Source organism: Delphinapterus leucas, chromosome 19 (genome assembly GCF_059928025.1).
Source record: "Delphinapterus leucas isolate spDelLeu-1000000601 "Yukka" chromosome 19, BTC_Dleu_Yukka2, whole genome shotgun sequence".
NCBI classification, from domain to species: Eukaryota; Metazoa; Chordata; class Mammalia; order Artiodactyla; family Monodontidae; genus Delphinapterus; species Delphinapterus leucas.
The window spans coordinates 19,246,908-19,271,789 of NC_143147.1; the positions used below are offsets into that span (position 1 = coordinate 19,246,908).

A 24,882-nucleotide genomic window follows, 5' to 3' on the forward strand; every position below is an offset into this window, starting at 1 on the left:
AATTTTTCAACCTAGCCTTGCTCCAAGGGCAGCAAATAAACACAGCATCGGCTCCAGGTCCCCACTGAGCACGTCTGGAAGGAGAAGAGAAGGTGAAACCAGGCTCCCTCACCCCTAGAAACCAGTGTGGAGTCTGACCCCATCCACCACGGTTGAACTGGGACTCCCCACTCAGAAATACCACCTCATGACATGAGTTCCCTTTATCACAGGTGTCAAGGCTACCCCAGGTACCACCCATATGCGAGGCACTGGGCCTGACTCCACAGTAATTATAACTGGACTGTGGAGAGGCCTGAGGGAGCCTGCTGGGGTTCTGGAAAGTGCTACATCTGATCCGGGTGGTGTCTACACAGGCAGATACATATGTGGCAATTCGTTGAGCTGTACCTTTAAGACTTGTGCACTTACTATGTGGATGTTACCCTTCATTACATTCATAATAACAGCAACATCATGGAGGAAGCACTTCTCAGAAGTCAGGCACTGCATAAGTGCTTATCCTGGGTTCCAGATAATATAATAGTTAAGAGCACAGTCTCTGGACCGCAATAGAAGCGAGTTAAAATCCCTGCTCCTCCACCTCTGATTCTGCCCCCAGCAGGCTCCTCGACCTCTGAGCCTCTGTCCCTCAGCTGGAAAACAAAGATAATAACTGGTAGAATTAAGATAGATGTGCACGTGAGCCCTTAGCCCAGAGCCTCAAAAACAGTAAGCCTCAAAAGGTGTTGGCTAGGGCTTCCCTGGTGGTGCAGTGGTTAAGAATCCGCCTGCCAATTCCCGGGACATGGGTTCAACCCCTGGACCAGGAAGATCCCACATGCCGCGGAGCAACTAAGCCCGTGTGCCACAACTACTAAGCCTGCGCTCTAGAGCTCGTGAGCCACAACTACTGAGCCCGCGTGCCACAACAACTGAAGCCCGCGTGCCTAGAGTCCGTGCTCCTCAACAAGAGAAGCCACCGCAATGAGAAGCCCACGCACCACAACGAAAAGTAGCCCCTGCTCGCTGCAACTAGAGAAAGGCCTCATGCAGCAACGAAGACCCTATGCAGCCAAAAATAAATAAATAAAATAGATACGACATTAAAGGAATAAAAAAAAAAAAAAAGGTGTGGGCTAGGACTTCCCTGGTGGCGCAGTGGCTGGAACTCTGCGCTCCCAATGCAGGGGGCCGTTGTTCAGATCCTTGGTCAGGGAACTAGATCCCACATGTATGCCGCAACTAAGAGTTTGCACACCACAGCTAAGGAGCCTGTGAGCCGCAACTAAGGAGCCCACCTGCTGCAACAAAGGAGCCCAAGTGCTGCAACTAAGGAGCCCGCCTGTTGCAACTAAGACCCGGTGTAACCAAATAAATAAATAAATATTAAAAAAAAAAAAAAAAGGTGTTGGCTTGTTACAATCATTCAGCCCTCAACAACCTGGGACTTTGGTGCCGTAGGGTCCATTGTAACATACGAGAAAAGTGACCCCTTCCTGCCAACAATGCTCCCTAAACTGTAGGCATTTCCTCACCATCTTCCCAATTTTCCCCAAATCCATGTACCACCTATTACTTTTCTTAACACTTTTCTTTAAATGACTCGCCATTTTTTTTTTTTTTGGCGGTACGCGGGCCTCTCACTGTTGTGGCCTTTCCCATTGGGGAGCACAGGCTCCGGATGCACAGGCTCAGCGGCCATGGCTCACGGACCCAGCCGCTCCGTGGCATGTGGGATCTTCCCGGACCAGGGCACGAACCTGTGTCCCCTGCATCAGCAGGCAGACTCTCAACCACTGCACCACCAGGGAAGCCCGACTCACCATTTTTTACTTAAACAAATTTACTTTTAAAAAATGTTATGTAACTGTCATACAAGGAAAAACGTCACTTGCCAGTATTCATCTTTTTTAAATAGCTGTTAAAATAAAAAGCACTTGTCCACCTGAAATCATCTTGCCTACCTCCTTTACTTTTTGTGCATCTGAGAGGCAAATAAACTCCGTTTGTTGAGCCGGTCTTGGGGTAGGGGCAGGGGGAGGGCCTCATCTGCTTAAAATGACTGAGAAACTTCCTGCGCCCTTCAGCAGCCCCATTTGCACAGAAGTGATTTTCGTTGGTTTAACCGAGCAGGCCTGGCAAGCCCTCTATTTGGCAACATCCTGGTAACCAGCCATCTGTGCACCACGCGGGCTTCCAAGAGATAAAGCTGCATTTAGAAAAAAATGTATATTTGCTAATGGCGACTGTTCGCTAATTCAGACGCCCACTGGCCCCTCTTGGGCATAAATGAAGGGAACCTGACTCTGCCTATCAGACAGCAGCCCCAGGACCCCAAATCTAGGAACCCAGAGTCAGGACAGTCCTGGTGCCCAGACCCAGCTTCAGTGTGGGCTGGACTCAGCCTGGACCCTCACATCTATTGGTCCCCAAACCACACAGAGGCAGGAAGGAGTTAGAGGACTAATAATGGAAATACACATGTGCAAGCAATCAGGTTCATTTCTCTCCAAAATCTCTTCCAGAAGGGAAGGGAAGAGAGGAAAGGGGGAAAATCCCAGAAAAGAAAAGGGGCATCTTGAAACCTGTGTCAGAGGGCACTGCAGTATTAAGAGGACCTCGAGGTAAGAAGCAATGGGCACATTTAGCCGGGGGAGTCACTGAGTTCATTCATTCATTCATTCATTCAGCAAATATTTACTGAGCGCTCCTATTGTAGGCAATGATGTGAAAAATGCGAAGTCCCTGCTCTCAGACATCTCACCTTCTAGGGGAGGGGATGGCCAATAAATTATTTATTACCTATGCTAGATGATATCAGTTAATGATAAGTGCCATGGAGGAAATGAGTCAGAGTAAAGTAAAAATGGCTGGAGTGAGTTGTTTAGGTTGGATGGTCAGAGAAGTCCTTTTGGAGGAGATGACATTTGAGTTGAGAGCCCGATGATGAGGAAGCACAGTCAATAAAGTCACTGTAAAGAGCATGTATAAAGGGCCTGGGGTAGAAGCAAGCTTGGCATGTTCTAGAAAGAGAGAAGGCCTTTGCAACAGAAGTACAGTGATCACAGTGAGTGAGGGGAGAAGTGTTAAGAGACAGGTTCACAGAACCAGGCAGGGGAAGTAGACCCAGCTCCAGAGTTTAGATTTAATTTAAAGTGTCTTGGAGGGACTTCCCTGGTGGCCCAGTGGTTAAGACTCCACGCTTCCAATGCAGAGGGCGCTGTTCAATCCCTGGTCAGGGAACAAAGATCCCACATGCCATGCAGCCAAATAAAATAAAATAAAGCCATTTAAAAAAAAAAATTGGGGGCTTCCCTGGTGGCGCAGTTGTTGAGAGTCCGCCTGCCAATGCAGGGGACGCGGGTTGGTGCCCCGGTCCGGGAGGATCCCACATGCTGCGAAGCGGCTAGGCCCATGAGCCATGGCCGCTGAGCCTGCGCATCCAGAGCCTGTGCTCCGCGACGGGAGAGGCCACCACAGTGGGAGGCCCATGTACCACAAAAAAAAAAAAAAAAAAAATTTAAAGTAAAGTGTAATGGAGGGCTTCCCTGGTGGCGCAGTGGTTAAGAATCCACCTGCCAATGCAGGGAACACGGGTTCGAGCCCTGGTCCGGGAAGATCCCACCTGTCGCGGAGCAACTAAGGCCATGCACCACAACTACTGAGCCTGTGCTCTAGAGCCCGCGAGCCACAACTACTGAGCCCGCGTGCCACAACTACTGAAGCCCGCGTGCCTAGAGCCCGTGCTCCGCAACAAGCCCCCGCAATGAGAAGCCCGCATGCTGCAATGAAGAGTAGCCCCCGCTTGCCACAACTAGAGAAAGCCTGTGCACAGCAACAAAGATCCAACGCAGCCAAAAATAAATAAATTAAATAAATAAATTTTTAAAAAGTAATCAGGGTCTTTTCTAAAAAAAAAAAAAAACAAAACCAAAAAAAAAAAGTGTAATGGGAAGCCTACGGAGTAGACAGACTTAATTTTATTTGAATTTTTAAAACTCCGCTGTGGCCGTCATCAGGAGAATGGGTAAGGGGGGACAAGAAGCGAGGAGACCAAATAGGAGATTAAAATAATGGCTCAAAAGGAATCTAATAAACTCATTTATGCCTCAAATTCTGTTCCTTAGCTCCTCAGACTCGCAGTGAAGTTAGAAATGGGAAGCTGGTTAAAGGGAGATGTTTGTTCTTTAAAGCAACGACAGCCAACCGGGTCAAACATGAGACAAGAGAGGGCGAGTACCAGGCCCTTCCACAGAGGGCAGGACCCAGCCACCTCCTAAGAAGAGAACAAGCAGCCATCTGTTCTGGGGCCTGGGAGCAGACTAGCTCCTGCCTTGTGCCCCTTCCAGCCCTGGGACTCTGGGACTCCAAGATCAGGACTCCTGTACACTCCTGAGGCTCGGACACCCTCATCCAAGCAGCTTGCAGGGCTGTCACTGGCTCTCCCATGTGAAAACCTAAGTATCATCCATGACACCAGCCTTCAAACCCTAAGGACAAAGCAATCAATGGCTGCTAACATCACAAAAGCAGACAACTGGACAACCTCCACTGGCATGGTCTTACCAAAGAAAAAAAAAATCCAACCCAAATCTGATGGAGCTTCTAAAACTAAATACCAACTTACAGTTACATAGGGGACAGCAGAACATGTTAAATGACACTCAGAGACTCCATCCACAAAATTCTGACTCTGGGACCCTCCCCAAGACAAGCAACACAGTTTCTTCAATAAAGAAATCGTAAGGGGGAAAAAAGAGTTGGAGGAGAAAACTTATAATGAGACACATCACCAATCACACTGGATTTTGTGAATCCTGGCCCAAAAAAACTTTTGAAAAACTTTTAGGAGGCAATTAGGGAAATCTGAACACCAATTGAATGTGATATTAAGAAATTATTGTTAACTAAGGGGGTCTGATCATTGCTAATTTCTTAGAAGAATTCTCATCTTTAAGATGCATGAAATATTTAAGAATGAAACGATATAATGTCTGGGATTTCTTCAAAATAATCTTGTGGGGGAGTGGATTGGTAAATAAATGAAACAATATTGGCCATGAGTTGATAAGGGTCGAAACCGGGTATTATATTACACTATTCTCTCCACTTTGCAGCGTACTTGAGAATTTCCACAATAAAGGGGTTTTTTTTAAGCTAGGGATGAGCTTTTTCTAATACCGTACACAGGAATAACCCACTAGACATCCTACCGACAATGGAGAGTCCAGGCTCATTAAAGTCACTGTTCTGCCTCCCCACAGCCTGCCATTCGTGATTTGCTGAACGATGAGTGAATTTATATTTTCCTCCTCATAAATCCCATGGTGGGAGTTGTCCCAAAATAACTACCCCCTGTAAAATGTGGATTTCTCTTTCATTTATGCTAATTGACCTCTCTCCAGTTCAGAATGTCATACCTGCAGCCAACGGACTTTACCCATACATTTCAGAAGGTACAAAATTTGACTGTGTTCCTCTACCTCAGTCTTTCCAGCTAAAGATCCCCGTTTCCACCTCAGAGGGCACCACTCCCCTCACCATCTACTTCTATTATTACTGAAGGGATGTTCTGGACTTACCCTGCTCTGCCACATCTATATGCTCTGAAAATCAGAGCGATTTTTTTTTTTAACATTTATTTATTTATGGCTGCGTTGGGTCTTCGTTGCGGTGCGCGGGCTTCTCATTGCTGTGGCTTCTCTTGTTGCGGAGCATGGGCTCTAGGCACACAGGCTTCGGGAGTTGTGGCACGCGGGCTCAGTAGTTGTGGCTTGTGGGCTCTAGAGCGCAGGCCCAGTAGTTGTGGCGCACGGGCTCAGTTGCTCTGCGGCATGTGGGTTCTTCCCGGACCAGGGATCAAACCGTGTCCCCTGCATTGGCAGGAGGATTCTTAACCACTGCGCCACCAGGGAAACCCGCAGAGCGCCTTAAAGGAGCTCTCCGTTACAGGGCTTTCCAAACTGTCATCTCCAAGCAAGGCTTCATTCAGGTGCCTCCTTGGAACCATGCTCAAATTCAGTCCCCTCTCAAACACAACATTGTTTCTGTAGGATCGCAGGTGAGGGAATCCCTGGAAGATGGTGGGAAAGAAGCAGAGCCTCCAGGTTGTCCCACGGCTCCCAGAGAGTCGTCAGGTCAAGGCTGATGAGCCCTACCCACATTTCTCCAGGAGGCAAACTGAGGCTGGAGCTTTGGGTACAGTTCTCAGGACCTACCAAGAGTGCCTGGGAGTCTCCTGCTTCTGAGCCCCTATGGGCTACCTGTGTCGTTACCATTTTCCCTGGCACACCTACCTGTCCCCCATATACACTATCTCCAAGTGGCCTGCAGAGGACAGGAAGGTGACAAGGACCACTGGGCCATTACTGCAAGACACACAGTATTTTACATCCCTTATGGTCAACAGCCACAAGCGTTATCTGCACAAGCCTGTCAGTAGAGGTGCTGGGAAGATCGATGGGTGAATCAAGCCTTCTGGGAAGGATGAGGAGGGCACCTGAATCTGACCTGACCCTGTGATGAGAGGGGGAAGGAAGGAGGAACTCGGCAAATGTAACACTCATCATGGAGTTTAGGAAGTGCTTAAGAGAGGCTGGTAGCTGCAGCCTGCTCCAGGCCCCCCCATGGCCGGTGCCTGCAGAGCAAGGGTCAATTGTGTACAGGGCACGGATTTCAGACGCTTAAAGACAAAGGAACTCCAGAAAACAAACAGCAAGGGAAGCAAAGGTCATTTAGCACAAACATGAAAGCAAGCCCTCTCTCTCCTTGGTAGGTTAAATCCATGGCCAAAGCCATCAGGATGGCAGGAGCAACAGAAGAATAGGACAAAGGCAGAGGTGAGGAGGGTCACCGCTGTGTGCCTGCGTTGCAGGGAAGAGCACAGTGCATCCAGGAGGAAAGACAAGTACCCTGAGCCTGGGACGTCCTCACCCCGGCCAGTCCCTTCCTGCCCCCTGTCCACGTCCTTCCCCGGTGCCTCACTGCAGCCCCCCACCCCCAGACTATCTCTGCCCAGGCCCACACCTGCCTGGCTGCCTCCTCGGCCCATGTATGGCTGGTCTGGACTACTGGTGGGGCTGTCATCACCAAACATCTTACCTTCGTTTCTGGGACATGGGCCCAGAGAGAGGAGAATGGGAGCAGTTCCAATCAAACCTCTCCAACCCCATGCAGCACTTCCTACCTTTCAGATGCATGTTTACCCACGTTATCTCCCTTGAGCCTTGCACGCCCTTTGTGTAGATGCAGGAACTGAGTCTCAAAGAGGTGAAATCTATCACATCACAGTCAACGGGAGGAGCCAGGACTAGAGCTTCTAGCCCTCTGTGCAGGGCTTTTGCCACGCTCCCGCATTCTACGCTCAGAGACAGGAGTGTTCTGATACATCTGCCTTTCTAGGGAGCATATCTCCCTTCTCGTCCCTCAAAACAGGTCCAGGTTGTCTCAGAACAGCCATCCCATATCCTTCTGACTTCAGAGGGCTGGATTGTTCATCCGCCCTGTACAGATAAAATGCCAAAGGGCACGGCACAGATGAGAATCAAAGTCTACGGGAGAATGGGGCCCAGACCTGGAGCCCTGAGCTCCGGAGTCCTGCTAGCAGCTTTTCCTGCTAGGCAAGTGTGCCCTGAGCATCAGTCATTCCTAGATCACCTGCAGAATTTCTGCCATATTCTATACCATTTGTACTATTACTACTGTTTCTACTAAATAGGCTCGTTCTTGTGACTTGATACTTCTAATTTAAAGTGATACTTTATATCACCACTGCAAGAGGGAAAATTAGTACCACTGGCCAAAACCAGGAGAGAATCCTAAAAATAAATAGTACAAACACAACTTAAGTTATAGGCAGGCACTGTTCCCCAATTTAAAGACCCTGAGCCAGAGGTCTGCTCTCTTTGCTATAAAAGGGAGATTAGCAAGTGTTAAAAAGGTGTTAAAGCCAGACTCGCACCAATCTAAAACTTTCCCCTTGAAGAAATTACAAGGATTAGCAGAGAACGGAAAAGGGAAGAACTTTCTCACTAGGTGACTCAATGTTACTTCATGCTTAACCACCTTCAGTTGCTTCACTGAAGATTCATCCTGCACTGTGGGAAACATCAAATTAGACTAGGTTATAGGAAGTGGGACAGGAGGGATGAGAGACAACCAAACCATAAGCGGCAACCCATGCCAGCTTCTCCAAGTGCTCCAGTCAGTTCATTGCCCGTCACCTCCCCCAGGCACATCCAGCTTCTGGGCAAGCCCAGGGGCCACCAGTCACCACCCAGGCATCTATGGCTCCACTGCCCTTGTCTTAGCCCTTGTCCAATGCAGAACGCAGCACTAACTCCGAACTCCACTGGAAATTAGGATGCAGCAGGGCCACCAGCAATTACCCCAAATCCCCACAGCATCTCTGTGGACAGTCAACTCTAATGACCCCTGGTTGCTGGGAAGCTTTGGGCTCATATACCCTAGCAGAGGAGGGAGGCTACGCCAGCCTGTGTGGGCAGCTCCCTGGGGTCTCGTGGACATCACATCTGTAGCTAGGGGCTGCAGCCCCGGAAGCAACCCCAAAAGCTCCTTTGTCCATCCCAAACCCCACATCTCTCACCCCATAGGTCCTCCAGCCTATCTCTGAAATCGCCTGAGAGAACGATTTTCAACACCCAGGATCAAACAATTAAGAGAGTAAACCCAAGAAAGGTGAAGAGTCAAAGACAGAAAAACCCAAAGACAGAGGGACACGGAGGCAGGGGTGGAGGTGGTAAGCAACCTCCAAACTTGCTCCTCGCCTGCCAGCACCTTGTGCAAAGCTAGCAGATCCCGACCTGGCCGGCACCTCGCGGGCTCAGCCAAGTTGCAGAGAAGCAAATGGCATCCCCAGCGTACTGGGCCATTCGGGCCTGAGCCAGGGACGGTCGCCCGGGTCGGATCAATACTACTCGCGCTGCAGGCTTTGGGAAGGGCGCCGCGATAGGCAAATTCGGGGAGTGGGAGTGAAGGACTTGGTGACCCTCTGTTGGGGATGAAGTCCGAAGGGTTCTCCCAGCCGCCCTCCGACCCAGCCAATGCCCTGCCTGGGCTTTCCCATAGCAGCCAGTGTCGGCGGCTAAGCTCCGAACTCGCTCCCCAGACAGCGACCGGAGTAGAGGCTTTTCCCCATCCAGCTCGAAGCCAAACGCCCTCTTGGAAAAGTCCACCCCAAAGAAAACGGGAATTTAGCCCGAAAGCAGCGGGAAGGGGGAGGTGGCGCTGCCAGGCTTTACCTTTTCTCTTTACTCTGTTTTCGGGATTTGTGCAGGAGTCCGATGAGCACCACGGCGGCGCGGATCCCCGCCTTTCGGCAATGCATCCTCCCCGCGGGCTGGGACATGGCGAGGCCGCCGGCGGTGCCCGGCCGCGCCCTCGCCCGCCCGCCGCGCGCCCCCGCCAGCCCCGCTCCGCGCGCTCCGCGCCGCCCGCTCCCGGCCCCTGCGCCCGCGCCCGGGTCCCCGGCTGCTCGCCTCGCATGGGCCCGCCCCGCCTAGGTGCGCCCAGGGGGTCAGGTGACTGGGTGCTCACTTCCCGGCGACCTTCAGTGTCTCCTCGGGGCCCGCCGGGCGGCCGGTGCCCGCTCCCCCAGCGCGGGCATTTCCAAGGCTCGCTAGGGGCGCGGCCCGGACGGGTGACTCCGGGGCTGTAGCTCCGACGCGCCGCCCGCGCCCCGGACCCCGCCCCGGACCCGCTTCTCGGGCCCCGGCCCGGGGCGCCCCGGCTGAGGGCGGTTCAAGCGGGCCGGCCGCCACCGAAGGAAGACGGCCGGGTCGCGCTCAGCGCTCCCGGGGCTCGGCGCCCGCGTTCGCCCTCTGCCCCGCGCCCCGGCTCCTTCCCGTCCCGCCGGGCGGCCAGGCCCCAGGGCTCCCTCGCCTCTCCTTGGTCCCCTCCTCAGCGCTCCGTGTCTCCCGCCCCCGCTGGCCGGGCCCCGGGCTCCCTCCCCAGGCGAAGGCGGCTGACGCGCTTTCCCAGCCCGGCCCGCCGAGATACTTCTCCGATGCTGTCACTGTCTTTAAAACAGAGGGAGAAAAAACATGCACCGAGAGGAAACGCGCGTCCTCAGTCCAAGCGAAACTGCCTTCGCGCGCGGGCACCGCCTCAGGCCTCCTCTGCCCGGGGCCAGGCTGCCGGGCGGTTAGAAGGGCATCCCGCGTCCAGCGCGCGGCGCCCGCCCTCCCGGGCCAGGGATCCCTGGCGTTTTGACTCTGCCGGATGCTACCTCTCACCTTTCCCCAAATCCCGGAAAGGACTGTCATGCGGGGGTAGAGGGATCTACTACAGAGTCCGCATCGATGTGGGCTGGGGTCAGTCCCCCGGTTAACATTTGTTTTCCCGGCCCTGGGAGTTTGACAAAACAGAGGGTCAATGATAGATTTCCTGGCTGCTACACCTGCACCTCGCGTCCCAGGTTGCCAGGGAGACGCAGGTGGGGGGGAGGGGGACCCTACTCCACGGCAGCCGGGGCCCCAGCGCGGGCTGCCTCACACACCCAAACGTGCATTCTTCCCCTCCTCCTGCACACCGCGTGCACGCTTCTCCTTCACTTCAGAAGCCAGTTGGTGGGGAAAGGGCCCTGGCCCGGTCTCTACTACGGGCGTGGGGTGCTCCTAAGCCCCACTCAGTCACTTCCATTTGCTGCCAAGAAGCCTAGCACCCTCTCACCACCCTCACCTCCCCCCACCCCCTGCTTAACTACTGGCTTTGCTTCTCCTTCCATCCCCCTAGGGAAGGGAATCGGCAGAGGACTGGAGGGAATTAAAACTAGCCAATTAGTCCATCTTTGGTAACAGCCCTGTTGGGGCCAAAGAGGCCCCTGAGGCAATTTGCCTTGTTTTTTATACAGTCTGCAGTTCAAGCAAGCAGAGAAAATCCAGACAGGGAAGGGGACCTTGCTGGAGAGGGGAGTGGGGCTGCGAATGAATTCAAGGGCCTGAGACCTCAACTCCGCCTCTCCAGTGGGCACAGCTTCTTGCTGGCACTGGCATTGGGGGGAGGGCAGGGAGCGCCAGAGTGGTGCCAAAACGTGCCTGGTTTATTTATGAAGCATCCATTAGCAATGGCCTCAGCCCCCCTGAGCCTGCCTGGGTGGTGGGAGATCACAGATATAGCCATGGACGGCTATCTATAGCCAGAGAGGTGTGTCCCAGGCCCCACCCTGGGATTGCAGCTACCCTGGCTTCAAGGACTACACCAGTAAGTGACCTGAGAATCAGTCTGGAAAAAGAATGGGGAAATGAGTATGTCCTCAGTGGGTAAGAGGGCAGCGCGGCAGCACATACAGCCCAGGGCTCCTCCAGCCTTTGCCATACACAGAACCTCTCCATGGCCAGGAGGGTGCTGGAGGCACTGGCTGTAGGTCTAGGCCAGCATGGGGTGTATTTTATCCACACACAGGTAGAGTACACCTCGGTGCAAGACCTGAATCCCTCCCAGGTGGGTGAATGTGGATGGCTCCCACCTATGCCCCACTGCCTGGGAGGTATTTTAGATCAAGTTCATCAGTGAGAAACAGGGCATTGGGATGAAAGTGAAAAATCTTTCCACCAAGCAGGTAACTTTATTCATTGTTATTCTGGGCTTCCAGGCCCTCTCAACTCATCTACAACCACAATGTTTCCAGCCCCCGTGTGGCTGAAAATATAAGGTTGTCCCCCAAAGACCGTAACCTGATCTGATTCCTAGCGCCCTAAAAGGTAGAAGTTTTCTGGGGGTGGGAGAGCCATTCCTTCTGCCCACACCCCACACAGGAAACACCAGAGCATAAGGACACCCATCAGTGGCAGAGAATGTAATGGCCATCTGCTAGATGTGGCCATTCCACCAACATTCATGAAACAATTAGGATGCATCCAGCCTTGTGCAAGAAACTAGGGTAAGAGAAATGTAAGAGACCATCCTTGCTCAAAACAAGCAGGGCTAACACACATGAAACCACAAAACCATCCCATTCCTGGCTTATCCAGTTTATCCAATGTGACCCAGCCACTGTTCCCCCACGTCAGGCCATTTGCATACCACCTTCACAATGTCTTAATACCATACTACTCAGTTATTTACTTATTCACTTTGCTTTAATTAAATCCACTCACTTCTTAACTAATTTTAAAAGAAAACATGATTACCACCCTAAAATCTATTATTGCTTGTCATTCATCCCATACAAACATACACAAACTTATTAAATTCTAGCTCAATTCTGTTGCCCGGCGAAGGCTCGGCACCTGAAGCACCTTCGTTAAAAGAGAAAAACAGACAAGCATTAGTTTTCAGCTACACACTTGCACCAAATGAAGACGCTGTCCTTGAAAAAATCACCAAGTTTGAAAGAGAACCAAAAGGGAACAATTTTTCAGGTAAGTGACTCAAAGGTCTTCTAGGGCCACATCCGTGGGGTACTTTGGGGTGGACGGAGAAGACTGGACACTTCCAGACCACAGGGAGTGAGGTCAGTGAGGACCACAGTGGTCAGAGAAGGGGTCTTCTCCCGGATCCCAGGCCACTGAGCAGCAGTTTATCCTCAGCGGTGTCCCAGCTCACAGGACCTCCAAGGTCTGTCCCAGCCCTCCCCCCTCCCCAGCACACAGTCCCTGAGAACAAAGTGCTGGGCAGCTGCCAGCCTGGGTCTCTGTCCCAATCCGGGGAAACCCAAAGGCTGAGGGGGCCTGGGTGGGAGCTGGGTGGGGAAGGGGACAGGGCAGTTAATCATGAACAGAGGGCAGACAGCTGCACAGCCCATTCCTAAGGGGCCAGTGGGGTGAAGCAGACAGACACGCATGCTTGGTCCTGAAGAAAAGGGCCTTCTGTGCCTGGGAAGCCGCTCCAGGAGACACATCCGCGTGAAAGCAGGAATCAGCCCCACTGCCAGCGCCCAGGTCTGAGAGCAAGCGCTCCTCCCCACCCCCCACCCCACCTCCACTACCAGTGCCTCCACTGCTCCCCAAAAGGATTGCAACCCTCCTTGGCTAGGATCACGGGTAGATGTGAGGCAAGAGGGACTGTGGAGCTATGGGGTAGGGCCTCTTACGAAAACCAGCTATTTTCAGATATCTTGCTTCTCCCCTTCTACAGGGGACAGTGTGCCCAGCCTTCCCATGGATCACACAACCTTTGGAGCAATTCAAGAGTTATACACCTTTAGACCTGCTTAGGACAGGCCAGCATCCCCACTCTCTTATGCCTTTGGGGGTACACACCAGCTCCAGCTCCGAGAGAAATCACTCAGAAGCCCCCCCATGTCTCTCTGCGGAGCACTCACACCTGTGCTTGCAAGGAGCCAGACTGACATTCATTCTTGGCAGGTACGTCAGCACCCCCTGCTGGACCACGTTACAGTTGCATCTCTGGGATACCACCATATGAGGAAAAGGAGAAAGAGGAAGGGGGAGAGGGAAAGCGGGGGGAAGGGAAAGATTGGGAAGGTCATTTGAAGTGGAGAAGCAGTTTCTATTTTGAAAAGAGAGAGAGACGCAGGAGGGATCTTTGCCACACGTTGACTCTCCACCCAGCTCCTAACCTCCCCTCTCAGAGCCCACGACCAGCCCCCAAAGGGGTCCCTCCCACCACAACAGGCTCCTTTGGGGATAGCAACAGACCACGCCCAGGCTGGGCATGGAAGCCAAGCTTGGGAACCACAGCTCAGCCTACTTCCCCGGAGCCACACATGTCATACTGAACAGAGGATCTGCCGAGAAACTGGCTCAGATTTGGGAAAGGGATCTCAGTGACTTGTGTGGCATTTCCGAGCTCCAGGGAGAGGAAACCATGCCTGAGGAAACCCACAGATCCCACTCAGTGGCAGGCATCCAGCCTTTGGGCTAAACATCACCTAGTACCCAGAGCCTGCAATGCATGATGATAACCAGAACTTTGCTGATTTCCTGTTCAGGAATTACAAGAAAAGGGGGTAGGAGGAAGAAGAAAGGAGTTCCTCACCTATTTCTTGGGCTACTGAAGGTATTTAAAATATTTCTTTTTGGTTTATTTATGGAATTTTGAATCCATGAATCTAAACGGCATGGCTATAATTTTTCCCACAGTAGAAACATTCAAAAGGATTCTTCCATGTGTGAAATTTCTGATGAGCAGGAAGCAGATTTTGCATGGAGGCTGCCAGGGGTCACTCCAGGGAATCGGGAGCAGATGGGCCAAGGGTGGGTGTCCTGCAGCACAGGCATTTCATGCTCAGGGTCCCCAGTCGTTCCCCACCTCACTGATTAGCTGTTGCCACCAGTGGAGCCACTTCCAACTCTAGGCTTTCTGGGGCTGAGTGGAAAAGTGGGGAGGAAAGCTGTCTTTCCATAATATTAGCAACATTGCTTAGCAACATCTTTCAAAGCAAGAACCAGCAGACTCTCCAAAAACCTATTCTGTTTGGCTCTACAAAGAACAGAGTGGTTTCTTACATGTGCATTATTTATATACTAGTCTATATACCCAGTAACACCTTCTGTGCTGGCTTCCTCAGGAAGAGGACGTATTACAGCTAAGTGAGATTTCCAGACAACAGAGTTTTGAGCAGCAAAACTTTTCTTTGCTTGCTTGCTTTTATTGTTATGACCTTGGCTAGAAATTTCTCTAAAATGTCTTACAGATTTTTTTGTCCACTTCAAATATAGGTTTAATGGAAACTTTTCTTGGTGACTCAGAGCCATTATTATCAATACCACCTACTGTACTCAAGCTAAAACTCAGTTATGAAGAACCAGTCACTGAGGTGAGGACCCATTTGTCTCTATATTTAATGACCTCGATCAGCTGTGATGCGAAGACACTACAGCGAGGGAATAAAAACTTAAAGACCCCGCAGTCAGACGAACTTGGGCTAGAATCCCATCCTCAGCTTTTACTATCTGTGTGGCCGTGGGCTAGAAATTTCATCTCTCTGAGCCCTGGTTTGGTCATCTGTAAAATGGGCACAACAACAGTGCCATCCTCCTAGCGTTCTTGCAAGGCTTCGATGAGCATGCACGGTCCGCACAAAGACTTGTATGAAAATGGTCGTAGTAGCTTTATTCAAAATAGACGGTCCATCAGCAAACTGTGGTCTATCCACACCATGGAAGACCACTTAGCAATAAAAAGGAACAAAATACTGACACATGCAACAACATGGCTGAATTTCAAAGCACTATGGAGTGAGAAAAAGCCAGATACAAAAAATACTTACTGTATGATTCCATTTATACAACATTCTAAAACAGACAATCTAAGGTACAAAAAATTAGAACAGTGGTTGCCTCTGGAGGTGGGGGATTTTCTGGAGAGATGGAAATGTTCTCTATTAGGACAGGATGGTGGGATCCATTTGTCCAAAATGTATAATTAAGATTTGTGCATTTCAACGTATGTAAATTCCCCCTCAAAACACAAGTTAATAATAATAGAGGGAGGATGTGGAGTGGGTAAAGGTATAGATGAAACAAGAATGGCAGAGGGGGCTTCCCTGGTGGCGCAGTGGTTGAGAGTCCGCCTGCCGATGCAGGGGACGCGGGTTTGTGCCCGGGTCGGGAGGATCCCACATGCCGCAGAGCGGCTGGGCCTGTGAGCCATGGCCGCTGAGCCTGCGCGTCCAGAGCCTGTGCTCTGCAACGGGAGAGGCCACAACAGTGAGAGGCCCGCGTACCGCAAAAAAAAAAAAAAAAAGAATGGCAGAATGTTGATAACTGGGGTGTGGGGGGGTGTTCATTATACTATTCCATTTACTTTGTATATGCTTGATATTTTCCACAATATAAAATAAAAAGAGGAAATTTCCTGGCGGTCTAGTGGTTAGGACTCGGCGCTTTCACTGCCATGGGCCGGGGGTTCAACCCCTCGTTGGAGAACTAAGATCCCACAAACTGCACAGCGTGACCAAAAAATGTAAAAAGAACATGTTCATAGTGGGGGGAAGAAAGGTTAATAGTGTTTATCTATGGAATTATGATGATTTTTATTGTTGTCTTTGTGCTTTTCTTCTATCTATAAATTTATAAGGACTACATGTTAGTTTTGTAAATAAGTAACAACATGGATGTTATCATTAATTAAAGGAGGATGCACGCAAAAACACCTCGCAGGTACTCTTTAGGTGGCCTTTCTCACTGTGCTGTTTTAAGTCCTTGCTCACAGTGACTGCTCCCTGGGAAACAAATACAGGTGTACCTGGGAGATATTGCAGGTTCGGTTCCAGACCACCACAATAAACCAAAAACCACAAGAAAGCGATTCACGTGAACTTTTTGGTTTTCCAGTGCATATATAAGTTATGTTTACACTATACTGTAGTCTCCTAAGTGTGCAATAGCATGATGTCTAAAAACACAACGCACATACTTTAATTCTAAAACACTTTATTGCTAAAAAATGCTAGCCATCGTCTGATAACACAGGGTTGCCACAAACTTTCAATTTGTAAAACAAAACAAAACAAAACGAAAACAACACGCAATATCTGAGAAACGCAAGAAAGCAAAGTGCAGTAAAATGAGGTATGCCTGTAACTGAGCTTGACGACAATTAGGCCAAGCATCCTGGGTACCAGCAAGTGGGCGAGTGTTTACCTGCACAGACACCCAGATCTTACACGTCCTGAAGAGAGTATGATCAGGCCACCCAAGACGGCTGTTCTCTTGCTCTCTGTCCATCCCCTGCTCTACCAGCCCCTGCTTCATCTACTCCCTACTCATATGACTGACCTTCCTAAACAGTAAATGCCTACAGACTTCCCCTTGGCCCCACCTACTGATTGTACAGTAGCTTATCAAAGGGGGTGACGGGCATGCTTCTCTGCTCGTTTCCTTGGTAACTGACGAGCCAACCTGACATCAATTCCCCCTATAACTGGTAACCTCCCTCTCCCCTCCAGTAGTGAAGGCTGCTGCCCTGTCCTGCCCTCGTCTGCCTCACACAGTGGGCTGTCACTCCAGGACCTTGCTTCAGACATGTAAGATCCCCCGTCCATTAAACCATCGATGTCTCTCTCGCTGACTCCAGGCTCTTTCTTCCGTCTCAAGGCTGGGCAAGTACACAGCTTGCAGGCCTGCGGGGTGCAGCCCAACTGTGTGTGTGTGTGTGTGTGTGTGTGTGTGTGTGTGTGTGTGTGATATAGGTCGTGGCCCTGTTGACCTGATTCCTAATAAACCCTAATTTTTTTTTCCTGTTATCTGAACTAATCTCCTGCTTCTACGGGTCCCGGAAGAACTCTGGGTCGGATACTCCTTTCTAGAGGGAAATCGCCCCTATAGGCAGCCATAATCAAACGTTTTCTACCTAACCCAAACTAGAGTTTGCTTCACAACGGACTCTGGACTCTAACTCATTGATGTGTTCATTGTTCTTTCCCGTGATGACTTTAAGTCCTATTAGCCTTAAAGACAAACACAAAGTTTATCTTCCTTGTAGACACAGATTCCCTGAGCTTCGCCCAGCCAGGAGCCAAGCTTTGAGCCTCCCAGAGAGCAGCTATGAGTCTGCAATTTGCAAGCTTTTCGCCAGGACTGCTTTCTGAGGCCTTTCTGCCCTTTCCACCAGGAAAAGTTCTTCCGGCTGTCTAGCCTGCAGCACTCCTGTTGTAATCTAAGCTCTTCTGGTGAATAATTCCCTCCATTGTTGGGAAAACCCCATTTAGTTCCCACTATCTTACCCCTCCTCCAAGTCCCAAAGCAGCTTCAGAAACTGCACCAGCTGTTTCCCTTTCTCCCCAAGGCTCCAAACTCTTTGCTTCCATCCATTTTCTCCCCTGCCCAGCCCCCCTCACTCATAGTCATGAGGCTGCATGTGTCACAGCTAATAACTAAAGGACCGAAATTTCCCAATTATTTCCTTCTTCTTAATGCATTAGAGCAGCTTCAAGGTTATTGGGAGCTAGGCTCAGCGGCCAGCTGTGTGTGAACACCATCCATCAAACCTGTCATGCAGAGGACACATAAGAAGATGCTGTCAGACCGTCTCCAGGCAAGACCAGCAGTGACCTTTGTGAGGGTCCCTTCTTGGAGAATCTGGAGCAGAAACAGTCTCAACCCATCCAGCCCTCGAGGCCGTGGGAATTAGTGTAGGAGGGGCAACTAGCAGTGTAATCCCCCAAAATCCAATGGGGAAATTAATCTTGCAAGCTGCTGACCTGTCCAAATGTAGAGTACATCCCTTAGTTATTCTGCACCTAGCCCCTGGTTTGTTTCCTTTGTGGCAATTATTCTAGCTTAGGGAGGGGATTGGGGGGGGCAGGGCGGGTGGTACCGATTTGTCTGTTTGCTGGTTTTTTGGGTCTGTTTGCCCTAGTGGACTGTAAACCCCATGAGCTCAGACACAGTACATATCTTAGAGGTCACCATCACCTGCTCCCTCTTCACCCTGTGCCCAGAATGGCACCTGATGCACTCTAACCCTCAATAAACATTGTTGGAAGTGAGGAAGGAGAGGAGGAGAGAAAGAAAGGGAGGGAGGGAATTCCCACTAGGAGGACCATGTGTCCTGGAGTTGAACTGGATTGGCTGGACGGGAGGGCAGAACATGGCTGTTCCAGGGATGGAGACCCACCCTCCACCCTCTCACAGGTGCAAAAGCTCAGATAGGGTGGCTAAAAGGATGCTTTCATTGAAAGCCCCATTCCAGGCTGGCACAGCCTCGTGAGTCTGGCAAGGAGAATCCTCAGATCAGTGGGTCCAACTCCGAGGTCTCTTTCAGGACACCCGAAAGTCCCCCTGACTGTTAGACAACCCTGCGGAGGAGGGTACTAGTCTCCTTCTCATGTTTATAGATGAAGGGAGGGACCTCTCTAGGGCCAACCCTGGACAAGCTTGGTCTGACTCTGGGGCCCACACTTGGGTGACAGGTAGGGGTTTGGCCACTCACCCTTGGGTATGAAACAAATTACATTCCTTTATTTTTCTAAAAATACCTTTTAAAAAGTCTTCTGGACTTCCCTGGTGGCATAGTGGTTAAGAATCCGCCTGCCAATGCAGGGGACACGGGTTCGAGCCCTGGTCCTGGAAGATCCCACATGCCGCGGAGCAACTAAGCCCACAACTACTGAGCCTGCACTCTAGAGCCTGCGAGCCACAACTACGGAGCCCGCACGCCACAATTACTGAAGCCCACGTGCCTAGAGCCTGTGCTCTGCAACAAGAGAAGCCACCGCAGTGAGAAGCCCACGCACCGCAACGAAGAGTAGCCCCCGCTCACCGCAACTAGAGAAAAGCCCACGAGCAGCAACGAAGACCCAACGCAGCCATAAATAAATAAATAAAGTCTTCTAGGGTTGGCAGGAAATGCAGTATTTTTGGAGCCCTCTCCTCCGGCCCATTTACTTCCACCATCTTCCCTTCCTCATCAAAGAATGACCAAAGGGCTCAGATAGTCCCCTGGGGGGACAGTGCTGTGCCCCATTCTATGGTCACCTGTGGAGGAATCACCCCACCCATTCCGAGGGTCCATGGCCCTGTGTAGGTCACCATCCCAAGTATCCAAGGAGCAGCTCCGAGGGCAGGTCCTGCTCACCCTGAAGCAGGAGAATCACCTCAGAGGGGAATAAACACCACCCCCCTGATGCAGCATTTGACAGCTACAAGCACATTCACATCTTTTATTCCATTGGATACTCACAACTCTGTAAAGAAGGAATATTAGTATCATCCCCATTTGCCAGATGAGTAAACTAAGACCCAGAGAGGTTTAACTCTTCTGTCCAGAATCACACAGCTCATAAGAAGCAGAGCTGGGACCCAGACACAGGTCTCCATGGTTCCTGACTGCCACAAAATTCATAATGAAGAGGATGGAGATCTCAAGGGATTAGGAGACGACACAACCAATCAGAGGCTCACCATGCCTGTCACCAGACAAACTGGAGTTGGCTTTTCCACCTGCCTAACACTCAGGCCCCTTCTTCCGGTCGACAGGCCTTGATTTTCCCTTGGGGAATACCCCGACACCACTCTTGGTTTTTGTGGTTCAGATGGGACTGTCCCTTTCTCAACCTCTCCACCCTGAGCTGTAGGGTGGGTACATGGTCCAGGCCTGGCCAATCCATGTATTCTATTCATCAGGCCACAATGACTGCTTCTGGGATGGGCATATAAACCCAGTAGGTCCAAACAAGTGAAGACCTGAATTTTTGCTGGCACCATAGAAAGAAGTAGCTTATTATCCCCTGGGATTTCCAAAGTTGCTGGCTGTCTTATGTTTAAACTGTCTTATGAGAGGAGAATTGCCTGTGAGGGAAGTGAATGCAGAGGAAAGCAGAGCCAAGGGATAGGGACAAACAGACTGATGATATTTTTTGACCCACCTGGATCCAGCCATTCCTGAAGTCAGTGCTCAGATCTGTTTTTCCTTTTGGTGTCTTTTTTTTTCCCCTTGAACTAGTTTGAGTGAGATTTCTGTCACCAGTAAATGAGTTAATTAACATAGGAGATCTCTACCCAATGGGCATGCAAAATAATAGCTTTAGACAAGTAAGAAAAGCACATGGCTCCTTTACCCGAGGGGAGCAGCCCTCAAAGTGATGCATAGGGAAGTCCTTCCAGGAGGAGCCCCTAGGAACACCAAACAGACCTGGAGGCACCAACCCAGCCCATGAGTGACAGGCTTGGGGACAATCCTCTTGACCCTACTCTCGGGGAAGGCAGAATGGCCTAAATCCCACCCTGAAGATAAAACGGGAATTTCTCCCTTCCTCCTCACTGTCAACATGTGGGTCACTCATTTTATCTTTCTTCAGTAAAATCAAGGGCTATTCAAGGAAAACACTGAAAAAAAGGAACATTTGGACAATTCTAAAAATGTGGGACGTTCTACAAAAACAACTTTGCCAGGTCTGCTGTTCCACATTTAAAGAAACTAAAGAGATGTGATAACCAAGTACAAAGAGTGACCATTAATAATAAGCCAATAACATAATCTAATATACAATCCACATTTACATTTGGGAAAACTATATTTGGAAATGGACTGTATATTAAGTTACATTGTTAAATTAATATTCACTTTCTTACATGTGATCATGGTATTGTGGTTCTATCAGAAAATGATACTGTTTGGGGGAGACACCTGCTGAAATATTAGCGTATGAAGTATCTTGATGTCTGCCACTTATTTCCTCTACTTTACTCTCATTATACAGAGAAAATGAGAACACCTGTGCAAACGTTAATAAGTGGTGAATCTGGGTGAATACAGCTGCTCATTGCATTATCCTTCTCATTGTTGCATAGGTTGATAATTTTCAAAACAAAAAGTTGAAAAGAAACTACATCACCCTTGCCAATACGTGCCCTCACATCTGCACACATATGTGCATGCATGCAGGGAGCGTGCATGTACACACGTACATGCATTCTGTGACCCAACAGATGGGTGTGCAAAGAGCACTGGGCCTGAGTCAGCAGAACCAGCCTCTGGAGCAGACCTGTCCTCTCAGTATCCATACATCCTTTTATCCTAGTCTATTTTCTCAGCTGTAAAATGAGGGCTGAAAATGCTATATACACCCATGAGATGCAGTATGAGCATTTAGGTGGATGGAGTAGTACTGTGAAGGGGTTAAGAACTGAAGCCAGAGGCCTAGATGAGATGGTCTTTTCTATCTTAAGGTTCCTTTCTAAGGAAGTGGGTGTAGGTGACAGAAACTGTCTCCAAGGTCACCCCCTTCCCACCCAATTGCCCAGTTCTAGGCCTCTCAAGCAACCTTAGAATTTGAACTTGGGTTTGAGATCAGCAGGCAATATCCAGGACCAGCCCAGTGAGAACTGGCCTCTCGGTTCAATCAGCAAAGGAAATGCATTTGGGCTCCAAGCTGTGCCCAAGGGACCCTCAGGGCAGAAGTGCCTTAACAAGTGTGAATCAATGAAAAGCCAAGGCCAACCCCTCTGAACTTGGCTGGGGAAGTCAGTACATTCAGTCTCACAGACAAATCCATGGCCACCCCTCCAGTTAATAAAGCTCTCTGGGTTCCTGAGCTTCTGAAAAAGGAGAGGTTGAGGATACTCTCAGCAAAAAACCATCCTGCAAAGATCCCAGGCAGGTGCAGGAACTTCAGAGGGCAACAATCCACTGACTTAGGGATGATGGTGCCGGAAGGGGTAGAGGGTGTGGCAGGCAACGCACAGCTGGAGAAACTCAGGGGTGAGCAATCAGAAAAATGCAGCCACAACAAAGAGGGCATTTCACCCAACAGACTGGCAAAATGCACATGCCTGCTAGCGGTGGGCGTAGAAGCCAGAGGGCAATTTTGCAGTATTATTAAGATAAAAAGTCACCCACCCTATCACCCAGCAATGTAACCTCTAAGATTTACTCAAATCTAGAGAAACACTCGCATGTGTGTAGAGAGATGAGTCTGAGGCTGTTCACTGCGGCACTTTCGGAAAAGAGTCAAAAATACCAGAAGCAACCATTTAGAGTGAAGACTGCTAAGCAGATGTGATATATTCATAAGCTAGATAGTATACAATGTTTAGAAGGAATGAACTAAATCTATATGTATGGACATTGACAGTTACTTAAGATACATGGAAAAATATTTTTTAATATTTAGAAAAATACGTACCAAACTCTGAACAGTGGCTACTCTGGGGAGAACAAGCGACTGGCACTGTGGCCACAGGAGACCGTTTCTTTTTTTTTGTAACATATGTATTTTTTTATTGAAGTATAGTTAATTTACAATGCTGTGTTAGTTTCAAGTGTACAGCAAGGTGATTCAGTTATACACATATATCTATTCTTTTTCAGATTCTTTTCCATTATAGGTTATTATAAGATAGTGAGTATAGGACTTCCCTGGTGGCGCAGTGGTTAAGAATCCGCCTGCCAATGCAGGGGACACGGGTTCAATCCCTGGTCTGGGAAGATCCCACATGCCGCGGAGCAACTAAGCCTGTGAGCCACAACTACTGAGCCTGCTCTCTAGAGCCCGAAAGCCACAACTACTGAGCCCGTGTGCCACAACTACTGAAGCCACGCGCCTAGAGCCCGTGCTCCGCAACAAGAGAAGCCACCGCAATGAGAAGCCCACGCACCACAACGAAGAGTAGCCCTCGCTCACCACAACTAGAGAAAGCCCACGCGCAGCAACAAAGACCCAATGCAGCCAAAAATAAATAAATAAAATAAATTTATTTTTTAAAAAAAGATAGTATAGTTCCCTGTGCTATACAGTAGGGCCTTCTTATTTACCTATTTTATATATAGCAGTATGTATATGTTAATCCCAAACTCCTAATTTATCTCTCCCCGAGGCCCAGAGACTGTTGGCCTCTCCCGTTGCGGAGCACAGGCTCCGGACGCGCAGGCTCAGCGGCCATGGCTCACGGGCCCAGCCGCTCCGCGGCATGTGGGATCTTCCCAGACCAGGGCACGAGCCCGTGTCCCCTGCATCGGCAGGCGGACTCTCAACCACTGCACCACCAGGGAAGCCCGAGACTGTATTTTTATTTTTTTTTCCGAGACTGTATTTTTAATGTTCTGATTTTTTTAAAGAAAATATATTCTTACATTACTTGTGTAATGTAGAATAAAATTTCTTAAAGGAATCATCAATTTTTAAAAGTAAATCCACATAGTGAAATGATACACAGTTATAAGAAAAAGGGGGAGGGGGAAGAGGCTTTAAATGGACGGCTATAGAAAGATTTGCAAGATATATTCTCCAGGGAGAAAAGTAAGATGTAACACCATGCTACGTAGGGTATTACTTCTTATGTAAGAAATGGAGATAAGAAGAATAAATGTTCGTATTATATAGGAATACGGAAGCACTGGAAATACCTGATAAGAGGATTTAAGAAGGAGGTGACCAGGTGGATTGGAGGAAGAGCAAGTCTTCTCACCATATATATTTTTTAATCGCTTTGGTTTCTGAACCAAATACATGTAAATAAATCTACTATTCAAAATAAATTATAAATAAATAGACCAGTCGGGATACCCACAATACATTAGATCGCATCGTGGAGACAATCAGCAATAGTCATAAAAGCAGAAGGCCAGACCCTTGGGGTCGGTTATCGCATTCTCGGGAATATATCCTAAGGAAATCAACCCTGCACGTGCAGAAACTGCATGCACCAAGATGGTCGTTCCAGCGGTGTTTCTGATAGCGGAGAATTGGAAGCAACCTAAATGCCCACTAGTGGGGGATCAGCTTATTATTTACGCTCTGGCGACAAGGCCACTGGACAGTCCAGGGCTCGCTCCCTAGGGATTCTTCTCCACACCAGCCTCCACACACACACGGGCCAAACATGGGTGTCAGCACAGTGACAATTTAGTGCAGGTGAATGGAATAACTGACGGCACAAGTGAAATCCGCCAGCACTCAGGGTTTCCAGCCTGAGCCTCACACTCCGTGTGCCTGAGCAGAACCACGGGTCATCGTGACAGTTGCAGATTCCTCGGCTCCGCCCTCCGAATTCCACTTCCGTGGGTCTGGGGTAAAGCCCCAAATCTGAATTTTATCAAGTACCCCAGGTGGTTCACTTTGAAAACTATTGTCCTCTGTGTCAATGCAAACTTGTAAATACTTTCTGTGTTAGAGCGGGAGGATTAACCACAGGAGCTTTCTGGCTCACTTGTCTCATGTTTTCTTCAACAGTGGGTTACGTTATCGTCCCAGTAAAGACACTGACATGCATGGATATCCACATGCATGGACAATGATTTTTATATGTAAGTACAAGCATGGGAGAGTGAGTTCTGCTGGAAGCAAATGTCTCAGTCTTAACTGGGGGGTAGACCGGAAAGCTCTATATACTATACTAATAATATGTTACCATTCCATTGCTGTTGTTATATTAACATCAATTAATTAATAATATATTGTAAGTAAAAATGCAGTCTTAATTATTAATAAAAAAAGATGTAGGGACTTCCCTGGTGGCACAGTGGTTAAGAATC

At 49.5% G+C, this 24,882-nt stretch overlaps 1 protein-coding gene across 7 annotated transcripts in view; it reads right to left on the minus strand.

Annotated features, from left to right (window-relative positions):
• Positions 1-24,882, minus strand: part of RAP1GAP2 (RAP1 GTPase activating protein 2) — a 186,911-nt gene that overhangs the window by 134,335 nt on the left and 27,694 nt on the right. For 2 of the 7 annotated variants that reach the window (XM_089900604.1, XM_022595920.3), the window contains exon 1: positions 9,243-9,406. The exons of 2 other annotated variants lie outside the window; for them this stretch is intronic. In XM_089900604.1, the coding sequence (XP_089756730.1) occupies positions 9,243-9,349 (107 nt within the window). In that variant the 5' untranslated portion in view covers positions 9,350-9,406. Of the gene's footprint in view, positions 1-9,242; positions 9,409-24,882 lie in introns of those variants that run through there. 3 more of the 7 variants (XM_089900605.1, XM_089900602.1, XR_016388881.1) reach the window with 2 other exon arrangements.